At 44.0% G+C, this 14,005-nt stretch overlaps 1 protein-coding gene across 1 annotated transcript; it reads left to right on the top strand.

The window, feature by feature from the left end:
* The first annotated feature begins 1,928 nt into the window (after positions 1-1,928).
* Positions 1,929-12,112, top strand: LOC128154026 (type-1 angiotensin II receptor-like). The gene is made up of 2 exons (XM_052814064.1): positions 1,929-1,986; positions 8,789-12,112. The coding sequence occupies exons 1-2, from the start codon at positions 1,949-1,951 to the stop codon at positions 9,483-9,485; spliced, it is 735 nt and encodes a 244-aa protein (XP_052670024.1). The 5' UTR covers positions 1,929-1,948; the 3' UTR covers positions 9,486-12,112.
* Positions 12,113-14,005: the final 1,893 nt, after the last annotated feature.

Raw genomic sequence — 14,005 nt, 5'->3', positions numbered from 1 at the left:
GGCAAGGGAAAAGTGCTGGAAACCCTCTGGTGTCAAAAGTACAGTGGAGTACTTTGGAGAGAAGAAAATTGAAATTTTCTTACCTATTGCTGAATTCTAATTAAATTCAATTGTATTTCAGTTGCCGAGGAAAAAAAAATTAAAAGTCATCAGCTGTAAAGAGCACTGCTAATCAATGTACAGAGCTGGCCAAAGCCTTCAAACAAGGGTGTAGCACAAAATAAACAGGTTATGGAGAAATACTGGAAACCATCTCATGCCACTGCAGAAATCAATCAGGGATGCTGTGTTCATTCTGCTTGCATTAAGGGAGATACTGGTGGGTTCAAAGAGGAGCACTGAAAGCCATCAGTCATCAGGAGCGATTACTAATGCAGGTAAAGATTAACTGAGGGAACTGATAAACGATTTCACCGCAGCCGCCTTTCCCATGGCTGGTCCTGTCTCTCTGTGCTGGCTCTGCAGATGCCTGCCAGCCCTGCAAGCTGAAGCGGAGCACAGCTCGGGTCCAGGAGTACCTCGTCTCACCCCTTCTGCCTTCCCTGTGATTTTATTATTGTTTTCACAGAGCTGGTGCCACAGGGGAAGCACTCTGACTAAATGGGTGGTGCCCTGGAGAAACAGAGGGTTTGCCTTATCTTTCCACAAGTTATTATGAAATTTCAAGCCTCTGAGAAAGTGTGTAGCTTGTTTGCAGAATTTATGGTCTTGCAGCTGACGGTGCTGTTGTATCATCTCAGCATGCAAGCAAAATAAGCAAATATAATAGAAATGGTAGTCATAAAAAATAAAACTGCTATTGAGAGCCTCTGGCAGAAGCTAACTCATTCTTATTAAAATCAAATATAAAAATGAATATTTACACACATAAATCAAAGCACAATCTATATTAATCACCAACCAGTCAAATCCCTTTTTTTCAGGGATTTTCTCTGGCTTTGGCAGATGTCCTCTCGCCAGCACTCCAGTGCAAACCCAGGACGGCCATTGCTCTCTGAGCAGGCAGGAGAGCACAGGGCTGCCTTCCCTGCATGATCCTCAGGTTGCGGCTGTAATGACAGTGCTCTGCAGCACCTGGATTTTCAGCTGCTTTATCTTTCTACAGCTTTCCGTCACTTAGAGAAGAGGTGAGGGGAATGGCATGCTGCCGGCAGAGCTGGTGTTGGACTAGCAGCAAACCCTCCCTGTTGATCAGAAACCAATGCAACATCACCGCCTTTATTTCCCTGCTTTCATGTATTGACTCTAGGCATGAGATCATCATCCACGATAAGGCTGGGAGCTGTGGTACGTGTTCATGTGGCTCTGAACATATTGGTTTGCTATTCTCCGTGGTGCCTATGGGATGCTTCTCTGCTCTCCCACCACACTGAGACCTCGTGAAGAGACACCCCTGCCCTGGAACACGGATGAATTTGGCTTAACCACCATCATGCCTGGAGAACAATAGAGGAGGGTTAGTGCTAAGGTAATCAGCATCAAACCTGGGTATCCCAGGAAACACCAACACAAACACTAATTGGGGATAGCCCAGTCCAGCTAGATATAGTGCTGCTTTTCATGCCAGAGGACATCTTTTCTTCGCTCAGAATAATTTTTTTACTCATGGATAATCTGTGTTAGTTTATGGGACACCCAGACGAGTTGAGGATTACACCCTGTCATCTGCTCCATCTCAAAGCACATATTTGAGGAAGTGTCTGGGACTCCTCTTCCACACAGGGTATCAATTTTTCCAGACAGATGAAAGTTAATAGCTACCATGATTCAAGCACGTAATTCTTGTGAAACCAGCTCTGGGATGTTGCCTAGCAAAACAAATTCTGTCAGCATAGCCCCGTGCTCTGACGTGGTACCGAATACGCAACACTATATATAAAAACCAGGAAGCAATCCAAGGGAAACGGCACATTTTAGTTCTGCTGCAGACCATCCACAGAATACAGTGATGCAGAAAACTATTCCTGGCTGCTTTTTCCAGAAAATGTAAGTATTTTTGCTTTTAAACTAAGTAAAAGCTAATATCACTTCATTACAGTCAGGATATTCAGTGGTAATCTGGGTTTCAAATTTTTCTCCTCTTCTGTATATTCTTTGACACAATCCCAGGAGGAATTTTGAAAGGAAGTATTTGTTTAAGAATAGGAGATATTTTTGTGTACCTCTCAGATTACAGTGGCATACCAGTGACAAATGAGAAATTATTATTAACTGGAATTTACAAATGTAAAGTGTCTCAGGAAAGCAATTTCTGTGGAGATAAACAGTACTGCTGGAAACGCAAAGTGTTAGTTCAGGAAACCTCCCATGAGCTTGAACTGAGGTTTCATCTGAATAAGGATTAAACAAAAACTGTCTAAGTGTCACTGTCCATGTGCAGCAGTCCTCCTGCGGATGACCTGTAACGAATACCACAAGAAGCTGCTTTGAAAACTGTAAATAAATAGATGAATTGGCTCAGGTTGCCTTCTACACCAATTCCGGCAGGATGAGAGCAGCTGTTCTGGAAACAGCCCCCCGTTCCTGTTCCCACCTGGCCCCATCCCAGGCGTGATCCCATCCATCCCTACCTCGGTCCAGGCAGAGGGAAGGGTCTGCTGAGGGAGAGCACCAACTCTCCATTCCCCGAGGTCCTTCGCAAGCTGGCAAGATTTCCCAGCTAGAGCGAAGCTGCTGGGTTGGATGTGGAGGAGGATGTTGGCAGCGGGAGCTCAGGAGAACCGTGCTGGCAGCCACCTTCTCCAAAGGAGGAGCCTGTGCCTTCAGACCTTGCCTCGTGCACTCTTCATACATCTGTTCTTTATCTAGTGACTCCTTACTCTTACATACGTAAAAGCTATGTCTGACTAGTGTTGTGCCCAGGACTGATCTCTGGCATCAAGCACGGCTAGAGCAACGAGCACCATGCCCTCAAACCACCCTTGCCGCATGGGCAGCGCAGCCGTGCGGACCATGCTCCCTGCCTCCTGCTAAATCCCAGCCCGTGCCCGTACAGCGTTCTGGAGGCCGTGCGTCGGCAGACGCCAAAACTTCACTGGGGGCCATCGGAGCTCTCTCAAGACTATGAAGAACTGAGCTCCAGCACCCGGGAACATCCCCCCGCTCTGCTTAATTTACTAGAGCAGATGTATCCAAACAGCATTTGGAACAAGTATGGGAAACCAGGATGCCCTTTTGCCTAGCAAACATCCGCAACTGCCTGTGTTGTGATCCATGAGCCTTTTCCTGATCCCTGCCCCTTGGCCCAGAGTGTCAGCTGTTTTCCTACACTGTGACCAGATTCCTTAGGTGGTACGAAAGGTGTCCCCGCCTCTGGACAACCTGTAGCCTGCTGGTTGGGACACCCATGAAAGATAAACACCTAAATCCCCTGCGGCAAAGGAGGAAATCAAACCTCGTTCTGCTACATTCTGGATGACGGTTTTAACCACTAAATCATAGTGTGAAAGCGGGGGAGGGAGGCAGGAGGGAGCCACGGCAATGATCCCATCTCCTGGGGCAGCCGTGGCTTGAAAGGAAGGACACCTCTGACACATCTCTAATGAGAAGTGGGAAGGCATCTTCTATCCAGTTCCTTTCCACAGTACATTGCCATGTAATGTAAAATGCTGGCAGCATTATGTAAAATGCCAAAGTTTTCAAGAAGGGAAGACGTGAAAAACACGCTGAGCTCCTTAGCGTCTGGACTGGCTGCTTCTGGGCATCTCCTCCAGCTGTACCGGCTGCTCAGCTTCCTTTTCTACCACTCATCATTAGAAGAGCCTATGGGCTCATCACCAGGTCCTGGGGTGTAAGATAGGACCCAGTGCCCAGAAGCTCAGAGTTAAAACGCTCCACATGGACAAGATAAAGCTCTGCTGTAAATGCAGCCATCGGTGTCTTCTTCCTTTCAAACTTATTCAGTGAAAAAAAAAGGGTGGAGGAAATATATGAATGAGCCCGGCTCACTGGAGAAACATGGTTTTATCCACATGGCAAACTTCTGTTTGATTCAGTTTGTTTTCCAATGAAATTTTGACATTTTCCAGAGATGTAAAATCCCAAAGTTAATGAACTGCACATTTTGCTCACTCATTCAGCCACTCAAACCAGCTTAGATTTGTTTACTACCCCTCATCTGGGGATCACAGCCTTGAATTTAGCTGAAGTCCTGTGGCCATGCATGTTGGTCTTCAGCGCACAGCAGCCTGGGCCAGGTTACATGTACTTTCCAGCACACAACAATTCACAACAGTAATCAGTTGTCATAAAATGAGCAAAGATCTTTACCAAGGCATATAATTTGTCTCCTCAGAGATATACTTAATGAAAATATACACAGAAATAGGTTGCAATAAAAAAAAATGATAGAATATTCTTACCGTACCCTTCCAAAGAAGGAGTAGCTTGCTTGAGTAACAAGATAAATCAGTATTCGACTGTATATATCACAGCTTGGTTCTCCTCCACTTCTAGCTAGTGAGTTGTACGAGCTTTCACATTGTGGATTCAGATAGTTTTGTTCCGATAGAACTTCATTTCATTGGTGCTCTGTATCGAAACAAGTGGTCAAACCAACTCTCAGACATCGAAGCTCAGAGATTAACCCTCCTCTTCACCCCCTACCACATCCTCAGCAGTGAAGCAAAGCCACTTCTTGGCAAGTTAGCATACACTAAAGGCGCTGCACAAGGACTAGTGGCAAAGCCCCTTGACATAATGGAAAGAGCACAGACCATTAATTTCAGAAAGATTTTGATTTTGCCAGAAAATGCAGAATCATTTTTCTAGCTAATCATTGTGGCAAACCAGGACAAGAAGAACTGTACCACTGTTCAGCTGAAGTACAGGAATAAATTTTTCCTACCTCTTCCCTAAAGGATTCCATTAACAAGTTGGCTCAGGTATTTAAAAAAAAAAAAAAGAGAAAAGGTGCATGCGAGTCTTGGATGAGTCAAGCTCGTACAAATCGAGTCTCAACAAGTAATGGGAATCCCACTCTTAAAAAATTTGGCTTGGTACCTTTCATAGGAATCACTCAGAATTATAATCTTCCAATCACCTCATCAAAAGAAAAAACAGGCAAGGACTAAAGCAACCACCCAGACCTGTTCGGTAGCTGTACTGGAAAAGCTCTGTAGTACATGCTCCAAGGTATCACATTAGAAATACTGAGAATTTACATAAGGAGAGAAGTGCTGAAATATGAAAGAAATGGCATTGTTACATTTAGCTAAATCTCTGATCCCCTTAGTCTCCTTGAAATATCTTCAGCAACTGATACCTTTCTTGAACCGTTGGCCTCAAAACTGGCCGCATACTTCAGTCAAGACCTAACTTCTGCTGAGTGAAACCAAAGACTCATCCCATGTGGTTACAGGCATTTCTCCTGTTTATGCATCGCAAGATGGCATCTGCCTTTCCCGACACAACTGTCGCTGACTCCAGCTGTGGGTGTTGCCATCTGCAGGTTGCACAGATACTTGTGCCAATATTGCTGCCTACCGCAGCCATCCTCCTCCCCGGCTTGCTCCTTCCTCCTGCCCACACATTCGTTCTTCCTCCCACTCGCTGCTATGCAGGAACCGGCTCTTGTATGGGTCTGAAATTGTACTTGTAGATTTGTGATAGCTGACTTAATAAGCAAATTTAATAAGCATGCACTCTATTCCTTATTGTAGTTAATGAAAATGCACAAAATGTCAGATCTCTGCAGAACCCCATCTGATAGATACATCATTCCTCTAATTTCTGATAACTAGCCTTTTCTTAGTTTCCTACCCAGCTATGCATGACTTAATCATAGTTTTGTCTAATCCACATTTCCTTGGCTTGCTCCTCTGTAAGAATGCCTCATGAAACAACATTGAAAGTCTTAATCAAATTCAAGATATATGACACTTGTTGGTTCTCTCCTCACCTGTGAGATCTATTATCCTGCTACAGAAGGAAGCTGGGCTCAATAAATTTGCTATATCTGTGAGAAATCCACATTGTTCTTCCTTACATCCTATACCATTTAGATAACAATTTGCTTGCTTATTTTAGTAGTTTTCTGGGAACCGAAGCTTACCATTTTCTGGCTCCTCTTGCCCTACTCCTTCCTTTTAAGGACAGGTCACATCGTTACTATTTCAAGTTTTCTGGAACTTCTACTGTTTGTCTTGTAAAACTTCTCAGTGATAACCATGAATATCTCTGCAATTGCTTCAGCCAGTTTCTAAGTGTGCTTGGATAAATTACTTGAAGCTCAGAAATTTGAAACCACAGAATTTATGCAAGCAACACCCATCTTGTTCTTCCTTTAGTTTAGTCAGGAACCTTACTGGAGGTCTTCTGTTCTAGCTCTTGCTGTGGCACATGTCCAGCCATAAACGTGCCTTTCAGAGAAAAAGAATTGCTGTTTTCTGATTTTGGCACCAACAGTTGGTTGGTAGTGCAAACTTTGCAGGGAGCAGATTCATTCCCCAGTCTTCCTTTGTCTGAAAATGGATTTATGGAGTGTTTCCTCCTTAACCGTACATCACTTCTTCACTGCACTTCATCTTGTGTCTTGATCTTTCCAATATAATTCTTATACATTTATGCTATTCTTTTATACTAATCTTCATCATATAATCCTCACTCCATTTTTTGTAAACATCTTTCTTGGTTTTGAGATCATAGGAAACTAGTGGTTTAACCAAATTAGCCTTTTACTTTTTGTAACATTATCCCACACAAGGATAATTCGCACTTACGCCCTTTTGAAGCAATATTATGCAAATTACGCTAAGACCTAAAAATATCTGGGCACTTTACAAACTTCATTCCTGCTTAAGATATGAGTGTGTAAATACGAGCTCAGATCTTGAGCTGTTAGTCATCTTCAACCAATTCTTTATGTCACGCAAAGCTGTAGTTGAAGTTGATGGGTACTTTGCATGTATAGGAAATGAGTAGAGCCTTGGGGTGCAGCTCTGACTTATTAGATTACTTCAGCATGTTGATACGAAACAACCATGAAGAGTTACAAAGCCAATTTAATCTCACTGATGCAAAATACTCCACTGGAAGCTGCCCGCTGAGATGTGAAGGACCCCCAGGCAGAAGTGGATCATCCAGGTACCTCCTTCTGCTGAATTTAAGGCAAAGGGACTGTTTGCAACCTTTTATAGGAGATAACGGTCAGATAAAGAAGGACTCCCACTGGCAGCCTATGGGGACTGGCTGTTTTAATAAATTTCATTGTTTCAAATGTTGCCTAAATGCAGCAGTGTGCCATTCTTGATGGCTGATTCTGTCGAGCAATGTTACCTAACAGTCAGAGGGTGCAGTTTTCCCTCTTGCTCGCACACCTTAGTGAACTGAGGCTTGTATCAGGCCTGTCGAGAGAAACTCAACCCCAAAGCACACCATTGGTGCAGAAGATTGCAGGCAACCAGTGGTGGGTAGAGTACGAAAGGACACCAGGCACCCAGAAGCACCAGGAGCAATGGATGTGGTCCTCCTCCAAATGCCTTCATCCCAAGGCTTGTTCGTGTAACTTCCCACAGGTCTGTAAACTTTCCCTCAAATTCCAGGTCAGATCTCACAATTGGTTCATAAACATCCAACTGGATGCATTAGGAGATTCAACTAATAAACAAACTGGAAACATAACAGTATAGCTCTCTCAGGGGAAAATTAGAGTTGTATCTAATTATAGCTTTGTTAAGCCCAAGGAGTAAAATGCTAGTGGTTGCCAAGAGACACACCACTGGTGGGGCAGCAAGTTGGTTTTAGGCTTTGTTAACGGTACTTAAGAAAAAGAAACTTGAACAATACATTTTAGCAATAATGCTTGAAATGGCTCTTGGCTTTTAGTTTACTCCCAAAGAAATGTAGATATAAAATCAGAACATTATGAAACATTTTAAATGGTGCCGTAGCTGGCACCATTTAAATGGTGCGGCAGCCAGCATGGCCCTGGGAGGCTCAGAGCTGAAAGCTCACGGGCACGGGGAGCTCCAGAGCACACGGGGATGCTATCACCAACCGCACATTGAACCAGAGACCACATCCCTTCTCAGCAAAACTTAAAAAACCCAATGGGCTTCTGCAGCCAGCAGCTGTGTGCTTGTGAAGCTGTAGCAGCGGGGACTGCTGAGCCCACCTTTTCCCTGGTAGCCCAGCATCTGTAACTTATTGCCATTTCCCACACTGTGCCCGGGCATTCAATTTTGTTTAGAAGCTAGAGACCGCATACGAATGTGTAAGAAGAGTTGCACTAATGATAGGAAAAGGAAATAAAATGGGTATTTGTATGGTAATTCTCAACTACTGATTCAACTGGGACATTTCTTGGATAGCATTCACTTTAGTTTATTACTTTGTTTCCCAGAATGAGTAATAAATATCTCATTTACTCTTCTACACAGCACAACTGGAAATCTTTTTCTTGCTGCGACACTAGAGAATGGATTCTTCATTCTTGCATTGACCCACAAAGGCAAACAGACAAAAACTTGCATAATGAAAGTAGCCCTATTCTGACCTCAGTTTTTCTAGTATTAGTCAAGAGTCATTCCAGTACCCTGCAATGACTCCTGTGTTAACTATAATAAAATGGTATCGCCTGGGTTTACATGCAATTTATTTAATAATTGACGCAGCCTGAGGATTTCACATGCTGAGTGCTTCTGAAGCTGGATAACCAACCAATGCCATATTAATGCTGGAGTGTGCAGGATGCCAGCATGTGTCTGTACAAATGCAGGTACATAATAATTTGTCTGGAATCTATCCCACTAATTGTACATTTAATCACCCTTTTTTATATGTATTCTAGGTATGCTTCCCTAACTGGCATTTCTATGGAGAGAGACCACATGAAAGATCTTAGAAGATACCTGGTACTTAAATATATCCAATACCTTGTCCTGTCTTCTTCAAATGCCATCAGCACTTTTCTGGGCTTGCTGGGCAGTTTGTACACGATAATCATCCTGCAGTCTGCAAAGGTTTCATCCAAGTCCACTGTGGTTCTCATTTCGAGCCTAGCAAAGGCAGACATCCTGGTTTCTGTTAGCATTGTTTCTGAGATGGTTGTTCGGACCTTTGAAGTTAGTATCTCATCTACAGCGTTCACATCAGCTCTGCTGCAGAACCTCCTTACTGCAAACGCACACGTCAGCTGCTTGCTGCTGAGCTGCGTTGCCGTCGAGGCTTACTTGATAACCTTCTTCCCCACAGACTCTCGCCATTTACGGACGGTGAAAAATGCCAGACTGACATCCAGGATCATCTGGATCCTGGTGACTGCAGAGTGCGCCCTGTTCCAGACGGATGTCCTCCTGAAGGCCAGCAGCACTTCTGCTCCCACCCGCAGCGCTTGTGTTTTGTTGTTTCATTTCTCCAGCACGGCTGCAGCCCTTCTCAGGTCCCTCAGTTACTTCCTGGGGATTCTTTTAAGGATTGCCAATGTATACATCTACTACAAAATATTTTTTAGCATGTCTAACAGATCTACGCTAAAAACGAAGTAGCGCGTATTCCCAGGGGAAGCTGCTCTGTGGCACCAAACAGAAGACACTTCAACACAATTTCAAACTATTGGTTTGAAAATTGTTCAATAACCAAGGACCAAGGCTCATGTTTTGGCACACCATTGAGTTCAAACCTTCCTGTTTTCTGACGCTGTTTAGCCTTGGTTATTATGAGGAGCTTGGGGCTGAGGAGCCCCTTGGCACTGAAACACAACGAAGCTGGGCTGTGGGTGCTCGTGTTGACGGCCTTAGAGCACTGTGGGCTTGCTTTGATTGTTTGCAATCTACAGTTTATTCACTGTACAGGTGAAACAAATGACATTGCATGAACGGTTGTAAAAACTAAAGCAACCCAAATATTTTTTATGTAAAAAGGGTGCTTAGAGGCTTACTCAGGGATCCATTGAGCCAAGAGCTGTACAGTTGTACACTAAAGACATGATCTATACCCTAAAATATCTCTAACCCAGGTGACCCATCAGAATCAGCAGGTAGGATCGAGAAACAAGGTGAGCACCAAGCTGACCTAGCCTAGCTGGGCTTGTCCCGCAGGTGGCATCAGCCCCACCACGAGAGTCCCCAGGACAGAGCGGGGCTGAGCTGCCACATCTTGGTACACGCCTGGAGCTATTCTTGGGAGGTTGCTACAGTAAAGTAGTAAATAGCTTCTCACATCCTCCTTCAGAAATAAACAGGAGGTGGAAAGCCAGAATGCAGTTGTTTGCTGCAGCCCTACAAGGGCGGGGAGAGAGTTTCAGAAAACCCCTGTGTTGAAGGGTCCATGTGCTGTACCCAGAGGGATCACCAGCGATTTCGGTGGCCTTGGTTTCAGAGGCAGGGAGGGATGCGCTGGGATTAGCAGTGCTGTTCCGGCTCCCTTGGCAGTGGTGCCATGGGTACCAGGGCCATGGATATTCCTCTGACCGCACTGGGGCTCGGGTGGATGTATAACAGAGCTATTACCCAGCTGGTGATTCCTGGGGTCTCCTCAAAGCACTGGATGGTTATCAGCAAAACATAAAGTACTCCAGATACCTCAGACACTCCCCAACACACAAGTGGATGTAGGCACTTCCGATTACTTTTGCACTTTGCATGGGAGATGGCCTCCAGCTTCAATTAAAGACTGTGGTTTTGAGAAACTGAACTTCTGTGATATGTTCTGCAATCCGCAGATCGTAAAAGGTGGAAAGAAAAATGAAACAAGCCAAACCCCAAGTATTAATAGCCAAAATGCTACATACAACCTCCCTCCGTCATGCTTCCAGACCTTCAATACATCTTGCCAGCCCAAACACAGCAATAAGCCTCTGCCCACCTGAGAAGAAGAAGGATGTGGGGCACAAAACCCAAGCGTGATGAATTTCAGCTCTAACCTTCCCTCCTTCAGGTTGCAGTAGGTCCTCACACTCAAACTGGTACCAGTGAATGCCTGACGTGCCCTGCTGGTAGCAGTTACTTGGCACTTAGACTATTAGAGCTGAAAATTGGAGCTGTGAGCACTTTCCCGAGTGGCCTGTAGTCCAAGGTGACCAGAGGCACAAGAGCTGTCAATTGAAGGTCAGACTTGACAAACCCAAGACAAACAGCAAGCGCGGAGGAGTTTCCTGCTCTTTGCTATGCTTACCAGCCAGTTTCTAAATTTCGCAATCACGCTTTTTCTAGTTGGTGTCAGAAGTGATTTTTTCCTCCTTCAGGGAGATAAACTTGACCGAAAGGCAACACCCAGAAAAGGGGCAGTGAAACCAGGTGCACCCATCTTGCTGCTGGGGCAGGAGGTGGCTGGCAGCAGGACAGTCTCCTTCACAGCCAGACTAAATGAAACAAAATAGGGTTTTTTGCATGTCAGATAAAGTCAGCTCAGTTTTAATGAAAGGCAAATATCCTGGCCCAAGGAGCATCCATCTTACATTGGGATCTCTGAGATTACTCAAGTGCATTTTTTCTGACAAGGACACTAAATGAAAACCTTTTTTACATGACTATACCCTGCCTAGCATCTCCAGAGTCATTTCAGAGACCCTCCCCGCTTCCTTTCCACCTTCCCTTTGTGTTCCTTCATGACACTCTCTGAGAAAAGGCTGAATTTTGCTTCTACATCAAAAATCAAGCAATAATAATGCAGATGTACTTGGCTGGTTCTGTGAGATGAAAATATTGAGCTCTCACTTACAACTGCTAAAATATTTAAAAATATTCTAATCCCTTTGGCTGCAGTAATACACTTCAAAAAATTATGAATAGTGTTATTATCAGAATTCACAGAAGTTATCTGCCTAGAGTGCAGTTATTTATGATGAATATTGGCAGCGTCAGAGATGCTGTGGACACTGGTGGGCCAGAAGCCAGGGAAGAGTGCTTGACATCATTGTTTCTCAGAAGACTGAAAGGAAACACTGGTAAGGGCTGGGTATCCAGTAAAAGCAGAACAGAAATTTAATCAAGTCACTTAAAAAAACTCGGATGCATGTTGCCTAACAAAGCCGATTCCTTCAGCAGGAAGGACGTCTTAGTACTTTGATGCACTGTGATATACTGTTCTTATTCTGGAAGCCTGAAGTGCCACTTTCAGGACAGACAAACTGCTACTTGAAGTGCTGTAATTAATAAAACTTTGTTTTGTTAAAGCGTGCGCATTATTTATTACAAATGTATATTTTTTCTGAGGATCTGCTGCACTTTTGCCCCCTCCTACAGAAGCCCATGCAGATGGCTGAGTGTTGACCAGTGGACCGGAGCCGTGTTTGGTACACAAGGCATACAGGATTTTTAATCTTCAAATTCACCACTTGGCTTATGAATTTTTTCTGCCTGATTATATCTTACAAGTGCCTCTGCCCTCAAGACAATCCTTTTCTTAAGAGATTAATGAAAGCAAACACTGAGTGTGACTTGGCTTAAACAGCAAGCATGTAAAAAGAAGATAGCCTATAGAAAAATCCAGCAGGTATTTACTTGTATCTGGAAATCAGGATCCCAGGTACCACGGTGAAATACTTGAAGGTGCTGATGAGAGCCAGGAATTGGGACTTTTGCTTGGTGACTAGGAGCCTGGTGGGCTGGAACGTGGTGAGCCTCACAGCCCCCCCAGTTGGGGAGCTCTCCTGCTTTTCAGGCTTGCAGCTCCACTGGGAGCTGGGCAGTGTTCCTACATCTTCACTACAAAATAGATGATTTTGTTAAATCACCTTTTTTCAATGAAAAATCTTGACCGAAAATTCCCTGCAGAGAGCTCTCCATGCTCTGCTGTACTGTGCCTTTTCTATTTGCCTTTTCAACCTTACCTCAAGACCTTCAGGATAGGACACATTTAAGCAATGAGTTTGTCTTACTGTCTTATGCCAGGAGGTGTCTTTCAGCTGGCTGTGAGGTCAAGCTTTAAATAACACCATCCACTTTCTTCTGTTGGCTTTTGGGCACCGAAGCCATTGTTATTCTAACGTTCAGCAACGTCCAAAATTCACATGCTCTGGAAAAAGTGAATCATTTAATACAAGACATTCCACAAAATGATGACTAAACAGAGCTGAGACTCTCACACTGTGCAAAATGAGAGTTCAAGAAATTTCTTCTCCCTCCCAAGTGACTCATTTCCATAGTATGAACGAGCATCTTACTGATCTGAAGTAAGCTAGCAACCAAAATTATGTTAGCTGATGTTAATACTATAGAACTCTCCATCAAAAGCAAAGGAATCGATGATGGTTATCAGCTTAGTCCAGCCAGACTAAACTTGCTTTGAATCCCAGAATATTGTGTTGGGTACTTCTTCACAACAGTTTTTATTTTCTGGGAAGTCATTGATGGAGATCTATTACAAAAATACTAATAAAACTGAGTTATCTGTAGAGCCTGCCGGGAAACAACCTGGCTGTTTCCAGAGCCGGGTGACCTGTTATCCTGCTGTCTGCTCTTGTACGTGTTAAGAACCAACAAACTCTTTAGTGACCTTTCCTATTCAAAACCTGAGGAATATACACATAGAGACAAGTAATCCCACAGCTCTGAGATTTCTTTCAGCATCTCCTAATTACACACTCCTCTGAAAGGCAAATGGATGCCCCAAACAGTCTTCAACAATAAAAACATATATAATAAAGAAAAAAACAAAAGCCTAGGGACTGTCCCCATTCTGCAAAAGTAACCATGGACCCCATAACCATGGCTGCTCCTGTTGCTTTAATTGCTGCATCTCCACCTTGATGGATTTGCAAGAAAAATCCCAGGGAAAGTGAAGAACAGCCTAGTGGGGACTTTCTCATCTGTGTTGAAGTCGGAGCCCTGATTTGCCTCTGATTTCAGTGACTGCGGATCAGGTCTGGAATGGAGCTTAAAACCTCCCCCATCTGACATGGTCTGAGGAACAGAGGTTCCCAAGTTGCATCATACGCTCACCAAAGCTAAGACAGGTGTAAAATAAAATGTTGGGTATTGGATTCACTCAGTTGAGATCTACAGATAAGAAGATTATCGTATCACAGCCAAAGTTGGCTAGTTTTTTATTAGTGAACATTTAGACC

This window comes from Harpia harpyja, chromosome 18, assembly GCF_026419915.1.
Source record: "Harpia harpyja isolate bHarHar1 chromosome 18, bHarHar1 primary haplotype, whole genome shotgun sequence".
Classification (NCBI taxonomy): domain Eukaryota; kingdom Metazoa; phylum Chordata; class Aves; order Accipitriformes; family Accipitridae; genus Harpia; species Harpia harpyja.
This window is presented reverse-complemented; position numbering and strand designations above follow the sequence as displayed.

Excerpts from the sequence above, each read along its gene's own strand:
- LOC128154026 (XM_052814064.1), top strand. The coding sequence starts at position 1,949 with ATGCAGAAAACTATTCCTGGCTGCTTTTTCCAGAAAAT. Across the intron at positions 1,987-8,788 it reads GGCTGCTTTTTCCAGAAAAT|GTATGCTTCCCTAACTGGCA; the intron begins GTAAGTATTTTT and ends TATGTATTCTAG.